The 14,036-nt window shown below is 39.2% G+C and overlaps 2 protein-coding genes across 3 annotated transcripts in view; one reads left to right on the top strand and one right to left on the bottom strand.

Moving 5' to 3' along the window:
- The window catches only part of PARP1 (poly(ADP-ribose) polymerase 2), a 517,112-nt gene that overhangs the window by 470,229 nt on the left and 32,847 nt on the right, over positions 1-14,036 (top strand). The window lies entirely within an intron of this gene.
- Positions 2,919-3,853, bottom strand: LOC149149418 (uncharacterized). The gene is made up of 2 exons (XM_089440834.1): positions 3,726-3,853; positions 2,919-3,601 (listed from the first exon to the last, which is right to left on the bottom strand). The coding sequence occupies exons 1-2, from the start codon at positions 3,851-3,853 to the stop codon at positions 3,109-3,111; spliced, it is 621 nt and encodes a 206-aa protein (XP_089296960.1). The 3' UTR covers positions 2,919-3,108.

The raw sequence follows: 14,036 nt of genomic DNA, 5'->3' as shown, positions 1-14,036 counted from the left end.
GAATCCTCCCAAGAAGGATGTTGCAATTGTTGACGAAGAGTTTAATAACCCTAGTTAGTAGAGGATTGAGGAAGATCCTTCTCCCCATAATGTCATTGAAAAGGGGTTGTTCTTCATTTTCGAACAACATAGCCCTAAGTTTGTCATTGATGATGATAACCGAGAAATGGATGCATGCCTTGAGGCTCGTTTCCCTAGTTTGAAGGAGGAGTTGGTTCCTTTGCTCAAAGGATGGAAATTGTGGTTTTTCCCAAGATATGATGTAGTTGCTAATGGGAAAGAGGATGATAGGCATATGAGCCATTTTTAGTATGATTCTAGAAGGGGTATACCTTATTGTTGCAATTGTTTTTCCCTCCCCCCTTTTCAAAATAAGCCTGAGGACATCAAGCAGGGCTCCATGCCCAAGGAAGATTTTAAGATAAGATTGCTGAATTTGATTATTGTCTTTTGCATATTTAGGGGTGAGGGAATGACCCATGGGTCCATCCTAATTCATGTTCTTCCCCTTTTCCCATGGCGCCTTTGCATTGTTGAAAAATGTAACTAGGTTCGGTCTTCATAATTATCTTTGTACTTGTATCAATATCTATTTCTTGTAAAAAGCGAAAAGAATAAAAAGAAACTTATTTGTATTATTATTTTTCTAGTCAAAGCATGTTATTCATGCTTCTAGGGGTTATTGAGTTAAGAAGAAAATTTATCATGTGTCAAATGTTGAAATTTGTAACTAAAGTCGGTCTTCATAATATTTCTTGTACTCTTGATTTTATACATTTCATATAAAAGAAAAAGGATTTTTTTTATTATTATTTTATTTCATGCTCAAGTTTAATTTGTTCTAGGTCAAAGCACTTGTTGTGTGCTTCTAGGTTTTCTCATAGAGTCAAGAAGTCAAAAGAGTAAGTGTCACATGTATTAGACCATATTGGGTATTTTGTAACAATTCAAAAGGATTTAATTTTGAGTAAAAAATGTCAAAATATCCATCGAAGACCAAGTCGGCCTGGCAGTAAAGAAGTCAACCTAATTAGGGCTATTCGTCCTCCTTTAAAGGCTATATATGAGATATCATTCAACCTCATTTGGAGACTCACTCACTCATTCGATCTAGGAAAAACGACAAGAACTAAAAGGGAAAGCAAAGGTCTAGAAGGAAGAAGAAAAGACAAAATTTTGATTTTTCTGTCTATATCTCTCACATGTGCGAAGGAGGCTAGGGTTTTTGCAGCTAGAAGGACAAAAATTTTCAACTACCAGTGAAGGGATAAAATCTGAAGTAAAGAAGTCAAGTTGATAATCTACAAGCCTTTGAACAAGAAGCAACCCCTAGACAATAAAACATATTGACATGAGGAGGAACATATTTACTGGTGATATCATCCGCAGTCCCCTGAATCTCGAGATGCTCTTCGAACCGAACGTAAACTTTATTGTGATAGGTAAATTGAAATTCCCCCCTGAAAACTATACATGAGAATTTACCTTCATATGACTTGAACAAGAGCACACAAATGCTTTTGGACACGAATAAATATATTGGGGAAAATATTGAGATACTTGATGGTTTGTTGCCTGACTGACTGGAGAAATGAAGATGATTCGAGACAATCTAGCATTTCTATTAGAAGACTCTATAGTGCCAAAATTTCAAGTCGGCTCATCCCTATGATAAATTACTATAGGCCCTTTGAATGATCTTTTACCCTATTCGTGTGATATCAGTTTTGTAGAAATGAACTAATATAGATGATTTATAGGAATTATCTTGTCGAGATCTCAATAGATGTATCAACACAAACCTTAGATTTCAATTAGACCCCGATGATTTTCTCAAATCCTCGAAAGGTTCTCTGGGTTTAACGTTTTCATTTTCGGTCATTCGACAAAATAGGACAAAATTCATTTGATTCCAATCGAATGGGTGTATTGCGTCGATTTCTCCGAGTCGTATATCTAGAAATCCTCGGGAATTTTTTATAAACACTATCTTGGGTACAACTAGTGTACTCCAAAGTATTTGTTACTCTTATATCTCCGCTCTTGGCCTTAAAATTACTCTGAATATTGGGTCTACTTTGCTTTTCGACCTAAAAAAGAAAAAGGGAAAAAAGGATAGAAGTTGATAGTCGAAGATCCTACGTTGAAACATTTGTAAGTAAAAAATGATTGATTAGGAGTTTTCAGTGGTACTTACAAAATTGAATGTGGAATGAATCTTTAGATCGATATTTCTACTTGAATTCTACCCCTTTCCAGCCCTAAACTTAGATCTTTTTTGGGGATGAATGCACTAATTTCTCCAAGAGGTAGGAGAAGTCAATCTAGCACAATCTTTTTTTCCCTTGGCTTTAAGGGGAGTAAACAAATTAAAAAAAGGAAAAAATAAGAGCATCTGGAAAAAAAAACGATTGATTTCTATCAATAGGCTGGGTAAAAAACTGAACCATAAAATAGCTAACAGAAGTGCTGTGGAAAGGTAGGTGTTTAGATCGTGCATTGGAAATTCTCCTTATTAATCATAATGTATAAGTGATTCAATTTAACAATATTGTTTGTTAAACAAAATGCATGTACTTGAAGTAATGACAATCACCCAAAATAGATAAACTTTGTAAAATAAGAGGACAAGGGTTGCAAGATAAATGTAGATGAATGTATTCTTGATTTATTTTAAGTTAAGTTTTAGTTAGTTGCAAAAATTGAAGAAGTTTCAATTGCAATGTTGCACACATCGCGATCGGGATTTAATCGGCGCCGGGAAAAAAGCGGAAAAAATCGTTAAAATCGGGAAAAAATCGGAAAAAAGCGGGAAAAAATCGTTTGGCACAAAAATATTCATTTTTTTTCAATTTTTTTCAATTTTTTTAATATCTAAACCATCTACAACATAAAATAAATACATTGACACATAAATATGATAAAAAAACTAATATATAAGATGTTCAATATCATTTCTAGCGCTAAAATCACACATAACATTGAATCATGTCCTGAATAGTAAGTCCTGAGTCCCAAGTCCAACTCAGCCTCAAAATATCAACAAAAAATATGATAATGTATCTCATCATGTCATAATGTCATATACAATAAAATGAAAGTCTAATCCTATTGATTTCCTCTGCCCCTCTTGCGAGAATATGGCACAGCTTTCTCTTTCCCTCTAGATGTAGAAGCTGGTGCCTGTGGTGGTGGAAATGGCAGTGGAGTCTGACGTGCTCTAGAAGCTGAAGAACTAGTAGTAGCAGCTACAGGAGGCTGAGGTGGACGGAGACCACGTCCTCTACTGGTGGTAGTGGTAGCCCGGGTAGCCCGGGTAGGCGGTGTCACCTCCTCCTCCTGCTCCTCCAACTCCTCCTCCTGCTCCTGCTCCTGCTCCTGCTCCTCCTCCTCCTCCCCCTCCTCCTCCCCCTCCTCCTGCACTAACCAATCCTCAGTGGGATCCATGAGAGGCCTCTCGGTCTCAACCCTCCATTCAGCAGTGGTGTCAATCCCATCCAATGAGATGGCTTCCGTATCAGGTGTCTTCTCTAGTTGTTTCACCCACAATCGAAGATTGTAGTAGACATAGACCATGTCATTAAGTCTATGGGACTCCAACCTGTACAAAGTTCATGAAATAATAAATTAATAATTAATATTATAAAAAAAATATTGTTTAAAACTTTAATGAATTCAAAAATTTATTTGGAAATTTGCAATATTTTAAATGTTTAAGTGTTAACCTATTGCGCTTCTTGTTGTGTATTTTTTCAAATACACTCCAATTGCGCTCACATCCCGAGGAGCTGCATGTTTGGCTGAGGATCCGCACGGCAAGATTTTGCAAAAGGGGTACTCTGCCCCCATACATCTTCCACCATGCGTCTACAACAAAATTACAAAGAAAATTTTAAATAAACATAAGAAAAAAATGGAATTTGAAGAAACAATGAAATTTGAAACAAAGTTACAAAGTACATACTACAAACTAAAAAATACCTGGCATTTTAACCGTCCTATCAATGACAGCCATCTCAAAGCCAAATGTGCCCGCTGACAACTTATATTGCTCAATTTGTCTAGAGGCCTCCATACGTTCTTCTGAAGTTCTCACCATCTTCTGGACACAGGTTAATAATCCTTCCACGACCTCAACATCAAAATTAAACCCACATGCATAAGAAAATGCAGGGTTCAGGAAAAGGCCAGCAGCATGAATGGGACGATGGAGTGTGTTGTTCCATCGCTCATCAATGACGTTCCATAGAAGGAGTTGTCTCTGGAACCCATCATCTCCCTTGTCATCATAGTAGGACCGAATGGCTTCTTTGGCCCTATCCATGGCTTCATACAAATAGCCCATTGCGGGCTTCTCACCATCAACCAACCGAAGAACCTTTACCAAAGGTTCTGTAACAGCGCACACCTCCTGCACTCCGGCCCAGAAGTCCTCCTGGTATGAAACTAGTCTGCAGACGGCCTCTCCTTCTGGTTTGCGGCTCATTGTCGAAGCACGCCACTCCTCTGAAAGAAACATTCTCTTCAAATCCCACATAGAATTCAAGAGGGATTGAAGAGATATGAAACTCGTCGCAAACCGTGTAATGGCGGGGCGCACCAACTCTTTGTTGTTGGTGCATTTTCTCATCAAGCTAAGCACAGATGTGTGATTGTAAATAAATTTTGTGATGCTTTTTGATGAGTCAACAACCTCTTTGACAAAGGGAATTTTCCCAATGTCCTCTAACATCAAATCAATACAATGGGCAGCACAAGGTGTCCAAAATAAAGTAGGATGCCTGTCCATAAGCATTCTACCAGCAGCAACATAATTTGCAGCATTGTCCGTTATGACTTGGACAACATTTTCTGCACCCACCTCCAAAATAAACACATCCAGCAAATCACATAAATTTTTTGCATCTTTGATTTGATGAGTTGCATCAACAGATTTGATAAACATAGTCCCCAAGGGACAACTAACCAAGAAGTTTATAAGGGTTCTCCCCTTTTGGTCAGTCCAACCATCTGACATAACAGTGCATCCTGTTTGTGCCCATGATGCCCTAAAATCCTCCAATCTTTGGGTGCAGTCACGCTTTTCATCTTGAAGAAGCCGGCCTCTGAAATCATGAAGAGAAGGGAGTTTGTACCCCGGGCCAACACTGGCAACAGCATCAAGAGTAGGTTGGAAAAATGGATTATTCCTTATAATGCTGAAAGGAATATCACTCCAGAGGAGAAATTTTGTCATCAACTTGTCAGCTTTTTCTTTTTCAGTTCTTTTTAGCATTGAACCAATAGTTGGTTGTGAACCAGGTGTGGTTCGAGGAACAAAATATGATGATGCAGCTACCGGATTGACTGACGCTGCAGTAGAACCTGTGCCACTTGGCCCACTTCCTTCAACTGACCTTTTTAGTTGCCTTTTGAGTTCTTCTTTGGCGTCTCTAGTGTGCTCTAATTCTCCCAATGCTCTCATGGCTTTTTGGATAATTTCAGCATTTGTCTTTAGACAGGGCACCACATCATGTCCAGGGATTTGTGCAAGGTGGAACTTCAACCTGTACACCCCCCCGAATATTTCCTTTCCACACAACTTGCAATGCAAGTTTTGTCTATCATTCGGAGTTTTAGGGTCACCATATTCCCAGAAAGGATCCAATTTCCTTGGCATGTTTGTTTTTGAATTTTGAATTTGCAAACCTATGGAAAAATAAGGATTAGGAAATAGGAATTTAGGATTACATAAATGATAATAGTAAATACAAATTACAATTTAGCATTTGCAAAATTACAAGCTAATTATTTCCAAAATCCCAATTTCTAAACCCAAGTTACCCAACCAAATGCCAAAAAACAATGAAAAATAAAAAAAAATAAACAATGTTTAAAGAAAATGAGAAAATAAAAATCAAAAATTGGTTCTCATAGTCATAACAAATAACCCATCCCAAATCAATGAAAAATTTCCAAAAATTCTTTAAAAACAATGAAAAACAAAGTTTTTATAGAACCAAAACAAAAAAAAATTAATCTACATACCTGGTTTATGGACAAATTGGCGATCTTGGCTTGGATTCCTCCTAAAATCGCTTCGATTCGCTCCCACAACGGACGGCAACCCTCTCCCTCACTTCCTCTCCTTCTCCTCCTTCTCCTCCGCGGCGGACTGCTGAATGAACAAAAAAAATTTCTTTTTTTCCATATAAAACCCCGCTGCCCGCGCCCCTCGCGATTTAATGCGAAAAAATCGCGATTTTATCGAAAAAATCGCGATTTTTTGAAAAAATCGCGATTTTTTCGATAAAAATCGCTATAAAAAAAAAGCGGCGATTTTTTGGATAAAAATCGCGCTTTGAATCGGCAATTTAAAAAAATCGCGATTTTCCGATTTTATCGCGATGTGTGCAACACTGTTCAATTGAGCCTCGTCCCTAGGCCTTATCCTCGCCAGGGCTCCGATCTCAGAATACTAAGTCTTAAGGGAAAGAGTGTCCCTAAGTTACTACTTCAACCAACAAAGTTGGAGGTAGATTGATTATTACAAAGACGAATTTGAAAGATTAAATCTAAGCTAGAGAATATCTTTGATATGCAAAGTAAAACGACTAAGCTAAGTAGCCAACGATGTAAGAAACAAGTAAATTACAAGTTAGAGTAGATTGTTTGAAGTGAAAATTGGCCTAGCTACTCAATGATGATTATTTTGATAATTGTAGCCATGGTCAATATGTTCATCATATGAAGAATTTAATAATTTGAATTTGTAATTTACCTCCAAAGTATTTCCACGTCGCCCTCAAGCTATTTCAAGTCATCTAGGCTTCAAAAGGCACCCATTCGACCTCCTTCAAAAGTCTATATAAAGGAGACCTCTCCTCATTTTCCCACATCGAATCTGTCTTGTGTATCTCTGATCCAATGAATTCTTGGAGGAGAAAAGGAGGGATGAAATTTCAAGAGGAGAGTTTGGGATTTTTTCTTATTTTTAGATATTGGTTTGGCTATCATCTTGACGTTGTTTTTGATGTACTGATGAATCTCTGTCTCTGTCTCTGTCTCTCTCTCATAAGGAAGAATATGTGGGTTTTCCCATTGTGGTTTTTGCATTGACCTTGGGCCTAATTTTTTGTGTCTATTGTCTTTTGTTTCTACTGCAATTTACCATTGCTCTTTCATGCGCAATGAATGAATTTTATTATGTATGTCTGCTTGATGATGAAATGTTATATGAAATCTAATGCTAATAATGATTATTTGAATCTCTTATTTATATAAGAAAATGTTCTAGCATTGCTGATCCAGATTGGATCATTATATTGTTTGTCATCCATCTTGATGCATTTAGAGTGGAAAAAGTGGAAGAATCAACTCATGGCACTGTTTTTACTGGTGAGACCCAGCTTGGCGAAACGGGATATGAAACCTTCCAGGAGCGTTTTGAGGCATCAAACAATGTTTTTTGGAGGTAAAAATTGCCACTTTAGCACCGCACCTTTTGTGATATTCTACACATAGAGACCTTTCCAATGGTGCAACGCGTCAATTAGAGTCCGTATGCAAAAGTTATGCCACTTAGAAGTTGACCTTCATGTTTTCGCACCTATAATTCGGGAGGATGCTGCTTCAGCCCACATTATCCATGGAAAAGGGGATAGCCACGTGCTTTTGATGTAAAAGATCTATAAGAGTCTATATTGTAACTCTAGTTAAGAGTTGATGTAGTCAATTTTAAACACTAGTAGGCTATTAGGCTGTGTTATAACTAGGCCATTAGAAGGACGAGGTATTCCATTCTTTTGAGAGCATTTTGTTCCACAGTTGAGCAAAGATAGCTAGGAGAGATAGGAGGTAGAGCACACAGAGGAGGATCTGTGCACTGTAGTAGCCCATGTGCCACATGCATTACTTCTTTGTACCTGCAGACATATTTCCAGACAAAGAAAGAGATAAAGTGATAAAGTGATCCATGATACCCCGAATATCTCAGATACCATATCCTTGATATCCGTGTTGTACCATATTCCGGATAAAGTGATCCCTGATATCAATGTGCTTGGAGCAGTCGTGGAACACAAGATTTTCTGAAAGGCGAATCCCACTTTGGTTATCACAGTAGATCATGGTGGTATCCAACACATGCTCTAATAGCTCACTAAAGAGCTTCCTCAACGAAGCAACTTCACAACAGGCCATACTAGCAACAATGTATTCAACCTCGATGGTGGTTAGAGCAACTGATTTCTGCTTCCTGCTCATCCAAGAAATTGAAGCAGACCCCAATGAGAAGCAACATCTAGATGTGGTCTTATGATCCACCACATTGCCAACCCAATCAGCATTAGTATATCCATGTAGCCTCAAATTCCTGGCAGTGTATCTTAGTCCATAGTTGATTGTGCCACAAAGATATCTCAAGAGATTCTTAGCAGCAATCCAATGTATGTGATGAGGCTCGACCATAAATTGACTCAACCTATTCACAATGAAGCATATATATTCAGTTGGGAGTTTGCCAAGAACATCAGGGCCCCCACAAGTTGTCGATACTCAGAAGGGTTTGCCAATTTGGGCCCAACAACACTTCCACATGTTAGTTTTCTTTAGTAGCATCGGATTTGCTCTAGCCATGAAAATTGGCGGAGAGGCTAAGGCACATGAGTTCTAAAGAACCCAGAAACCGTTGGTGAAATTCCACTCGGATTGCATTTTATTAAAATAATTAGTATTTTTAATGAGGTTCCTAAGTCTAAACTTAGGAAAATTAAAGTATTAATGGGTATTAATCAAAATATGGGTGGGAATGTTCTAGAAAGCGAATCAAGTCAAGTTTTAATCTTAGTCGTTGATTAGAGACTTAATCTCGGCCGTTGAAGTCTCAACGAGAAAAGTATCAAGAGGCTTGGGGTTCATTTAGAAACACACACGAAACAAATTGATCTAGAGTTCAATTTTTGGGGCTAGGAAGCTGAGAAATTCGAAGTAAGTGATCATTCTACAGTAGAGGGGTAGGGATAGTTCAAGAATATTGAGCAGAGAGGCGGAGAGCCACTAGTGGAGGCAACGCAACATCTAGAGAGATTGACGCTAGGCCAGTGTGGGCCCACACAGTCTTGATGCAGCGCCAGAAGGGCTGGCGCAGAGAAACTACCAGAGAACTTCCGGAATAGCCGGGAGAGGTTGATGCAGAAGTTCCAGGAGGTAGAAGAGATAGTGTAGGGATGAATCAAAGTTGACGTAGGGCCTATGCGGGGCCAGTGCAAAGATAGTCAGGGTTAGCCAGTTCTGTTGCCAGATCAGCGGGAAACTGCTGGGTGAAGTGAGGTAATCTCACTCAGTTTTTCGCCATTATATTTTTCTCTATAACTGGAATGCTGGGAGGGCATCCAACAATGTATTCATAAGTATTGCTTAACTATTTTCTCCAAAAATAACGATGTCCTATGTATCTTGTTCTTTGCTCAGTTTCTTGTTTCATGTAATCAAATTAATTTGGTGTAGGTTGCAGAAGTAATTTACTTCAATATTATTCAGAAAATAACTTGATAATTTATATTAAAATCAAGTAGGAGAAGTAAATTTAGTTTTGCTGCAGTAGGGGTGACTTGAGTGTAGGAATTTTCACATGGTATCAGAGGATTGGTTTTGAAACAGGAAGAGAATATCTAGCATTGGGAAGAGAGACCAATGGCTGCATTTGGTAGCAATTCGAATCCCCTTGAAGGGATTGCACAATCCTTGCCGGGAAAGCAGAGATTTCGAGGAATTCTCTCTTTGAGAGAGTCGATAGAGGTACGATTTCCAGTTCGTGTGCTTGCAGCGGCAGAGGGAGTGATGCAGAGCCTTAGTGCAGTGCTTGAAGGGCACAGTTTTTGCCGGGGTAGAAATCCGTCAGAAAAGAGCGAAGACACATAGAAGGGGAATTTTCTCGTCATAGGACTTTTCTCGCCAAAAGTTCAATTTTTTTCACTTGCCTGGCAGCAAACCAGTACTGAGCGGTGACTAGAAGAGTCAATTCGAAAGTTTGGGTGAGATGGCATCACATGGGCTCAGAGATTGGGACAGGTTGGAAGGAGCTTCCAACTATATCATATGGAAGACCAAAATCTTAGCTGTTTTGGAGGAGTACGATTTCAAAGCTTACATCAAAAGTGTTGTGGCTGTTCTTGTGGACAATGATCAGAAGAGGAAGTACAAGGTTTAGTAGGGAAAGGCGAAGACGTTCATACTCGGTGGATTTTGAGATCATGTGGCCTCACACTTGCAGGGCAAAGATACAACCCAAGAAATGTGGGAAGCTTTGTCTTCACTGCGTGAAGGTTCTTTTGAAAAGTGGAAGATGTACTTAGAACAAAAGTTGCAGCGAACATTGATGCAGAAGGGAGAGCGGGTTAACTCCCATCTTCAACATCTTCAGGACACCAGAGACCAGCTAGGTGCAGTGGGGTCCATTCCTCTGTCTACCGCGATGGTAAGGACGAACCTGAATGGAGTCTCGGATGAATGGCAAGGCTTCGTCCAAAGTATATTGGGGACTACCTTCATGGGAGGAGATGTGGGCAACCCTTCAACAGGATCTGGTTAAGGTCAACCTCAATGGCAGCAATGGGAGTGGCACAAAGACCAAGCAGGAGGAGAATGCAACTCTAGCATCAAAGGGACAACAAAAGCAGAAGCGGAAGGACATTTCGAAGGTGAAATGTTTCAGATGTGGTGAGATGGGCCACTTTGCATCCCAATGTCCTTTGAAGCAAAAGGATAAGGATGAGAAACATGATCCTAAGGTTGATCCAATAAAAATCGACGAAGATGAGTTTGCCATGAGTGCCCACGCATTTCCAAGGGGGAAATGGGGCGAGATAGAACTATAGTCGGGAGGACTACATGTGCGCAGGATCCTTGAGGAGTCCACATCTTGGATCAATTCCTTGCTACAGGAGCCCGAGATTCAGCAGTAGCGAGATGGACTTAGTGTCAGATGATGCAGTGGGTTGGTTGGAGAGATAGATGCAGTAGCCTGAGACCAGAGACTGAACAACGCATAACAAGGTTGGTAGCAGTGCAGATGGCACAATGCAGAAGTTAGCAACAACGCAGAAGATTCAGAGGGTTAGAGACTAGTAGCAGTCGGATTCCAACATTCACATGGTATTATGCTGAACACAGTGAGTTCAGTAATTTTGGGTGTTTTTTAGTTGCTTCTCCTAGCAACTGAGTTGCAGTACGAATGCACTGTTAGCAGTGGCAGTGCTAGCAGCATAGCAGATGCAACATTTGAGAGGGAGCTGTAGCACAGATGTAGTAGTGGCAGTGTCATGGGCAGCAGTACAATAGCAATAGTAGCATAATGTTGATGAAAAGAAAAGTGCGGAAAGGAGATGCTTCAAAGACAGAGCAACATGTAGTTGGACATTGTTGCTAGAGCACTTTCCTCACTAAGCGGGAGTGTTAGTTTTTTTTGTAGCATCAGATGTGCTCTAGCCATGAAAATTGGTGGAGAGGCTAAGGCACGTGAGTTCTAAAGAACCTAGAAAACGTTTGGTGAAATTCCATCCGGATTGTATTTTATTAAAATAATTAATATTTTTAATGGGGTTCCTAAGTCCCAACTTAGGAAAATTAAAGTATTAATGGGTATGTTATCCTCCACAATGTCCTTGACTGAGAGGAGATCAACGGAGGTAACCACAGACCAAGCTTTCAGTTTGGTAGCTAGCCCTACCAAACCAGAGAGGGCTCTCTCTATGATCAAAGCTAATGAATTGACTGAAAAAGGAATAGATTTTAGGCTAGGTATGCTAGGCTCAGGTAGATCTTGAAAGTTTAGGGTTTTAATGCTGGATAAGGATGAAAACCAGGTAGCTATGTCAAAGGATCAAAGGGTTACAGTAGCAAAAATATGGAGGAGTAAGGTAGCAATGATTCTGTGATGGATTTAGGGTTTGTCGGTGTAGTGTAGTGTTTAGAAGAAGATAAAGGTCTTAATGAGCATGAAACATGAATTCATTAAGCAAGAAAGAAAGTAACACATAATGATTTTTCCATCAAAACAGAGCTTTATGCAAAGAATTCTGTTTATAAACTGTAAGGAAAACCATTGAAGAATTGATAAATGGAAAGAGAAGATGAATATATTTCATATAAAGTTATAACAGAGAAAAAACAACATCACAAACTTACTGCACATGAATTCCTAGATAATAGCTGCAAACTGTATCCTTTGATTTCCAGAAAATGTCCAAGTACAAGCTACAATAGTTCTCTCCTCTGATGTCCAACCTATTCTATCACTGAGAAAATGATACATAAAGACCAAAACAACATCTCCCCACTCTCAGGGGTCGAATCCATGACTCTAGGAACTGCTTCATGAGGTGTTCTAATAAAACCCTATTGTCTAGGGAAGCTAAAAGTAACTTCTTCAATTAACTTTGACTCCAACCACTCTCATAAATGAGGCCAAATTTACATCAAAACCACTTACAAAGACTAATCACCCACTATTACATCATATTTACACTAGTATTACTCAATTACATCATTTACATAAGTGAAAAAGTCAAACTAGGTTGAACTGATGAAGAAACTAGCCTCTTGGGAAAAGCGCAATGTGAGATTGCAAACCACTTTTGGAGGCCTTCCTGAACTCCAAATTGAGCTCATGATAGCTCATTGGAAAGCCCTTTCTGTTTGCTACACAATGGAATCCTTAAACACTGAAAATGATCAAGTACAACCCCTCAAAAATCAATTCCCCCAAGACTGGTAAAAAAGCGTAGCATGGCCTCCAAAAATAGGGCAAAAAGGTGTTTTTAATGTGGTTTTTGGTCATTTTCACCCTGCAAAAGTTGATGATTTGGGCTGCCAAGTGTCCAAAGATGATGTATAAGTCAAGAGATATCCAACCATGTAGAGTTTCTGTCATTTAGAGCCCTCCAGAAAAAGTGCAGCATGGCCCACGCTATGCTTTTGGCAGGGTGACTGTGCCAAAAATTGCCAAATTTATGTGAAAATAGGGTTGAAAGGTGGAGCGCTATCTCTTTAACCATAAAGAATTTTGAAAATATGAGAGGTTTTTGTTCTTTGGCATGTTTTGAACAATAACCTCCTCCCGTTTGCCAAGATTCATCTCTGATTGGCCACAATCTTCTCTGCAAAAAGGTGACTAAAACAGAACATTGCACAGTCAGACAAATAGGCTGAAATGAGGAAAGCTTATCTCCCAATCCCTGATACCTGTGTGAAAAGTGAGAGAGGTTTTTATAGCTTGGCATCTTAGGAACAAAAACCTCCTCCAGTTTTCACAAATAATTTCTCATTTGTTCGGAATCCAAGTTTGTAGGTAGTCACTAAAATATTGAGAAACTCTCCCATAGCAACTGTGTTTTGGAGATTTCTCCCAAATCATAACACCTGTGAATAAAATGAAGGAGGTTTTTGTGAAAAGTAAAGAGAGGTTTTTATACCTTGGCATCTTATGAACAAAAACCTCCTCCAGTTTTCACAAGTACTTTCTCATTTGTTCAGAATCCAAGTTTGTAGTTGGTCACTAAAATACTGAACAACTCTCCCATAGCAACTGTATTTGGGTATTTCTCCCAAATCATAACACCTGTTAATAAAATGAAGGAGGTTTTTATTCCTTGGTCCGTGGTTAACAAAAACCTCTATTAGTTTTGTAAATTCATCTTCATTTTGTCAGAAACATATTTTGAAGCAAAGCTGTCCCTATGTGCAGCAAATGATTTGTCAAAGTCCCTTTGACCTAGTGGAGGAGATGGCTCCCTCTCTTGCTCTTTATGCCTCTTGAGACCTCTTGTTCTTTGTCTCCTTTTTTTGACTTGCTTTGGTGTATGACTTCTTTTCTTCTCCATAGTAAACTTGTGAGTGCAAAACCCTAGAGGGAAAAACAAGGGAAAGGAATGAGGGAATAGGATGAAGGGGTTAGGGAGTAGGAATGGGTGTAGGACAAATTTATGAGATGGTAAGGGATGTTAGGGAACTTAGGGAAGTGGAGGGAAGTGAAAGAGTGAGGAAATAGAGCTAGGGAA

This window comes from Pinus tabuliformis, chromosome 9 (genome assembly GCF_031772625.1).
Source record: "Pinus tabuliformis cultivar Carrire ecotype Pingquan chromosome 9, CPIR1, whole genome shotgun sequence".
NCBI classification, from domain to species: Eukaryota; Viridiplantae; Streptophyta; class Pinopsida; order Pinales; family Pinaceae; genus Pinus; species Pinus tabuliformis.
Note: the sequence above shows the minus strand (reverse complement) of the source record. Positions and strands in the feature narration are given on the sequence as shown.

Bases quoted from the DNA above. Each gene is read 5' to 3' on its own strand.
- LOC149149418 (XM_089440834.1), bottom strand. From the start codon at position 3,853: ATGTATGGGGGCAGAGTACCCCTTTTGCAAAATCTTGCCGTGCGGATC. The intron at 3,602-3,725 runs GTTAACACTTAA...AACTTTGTACAG, and splicing joins CACAACAAGAAGCGCAATAG to GTTGGAGTCCCATAGACTTA.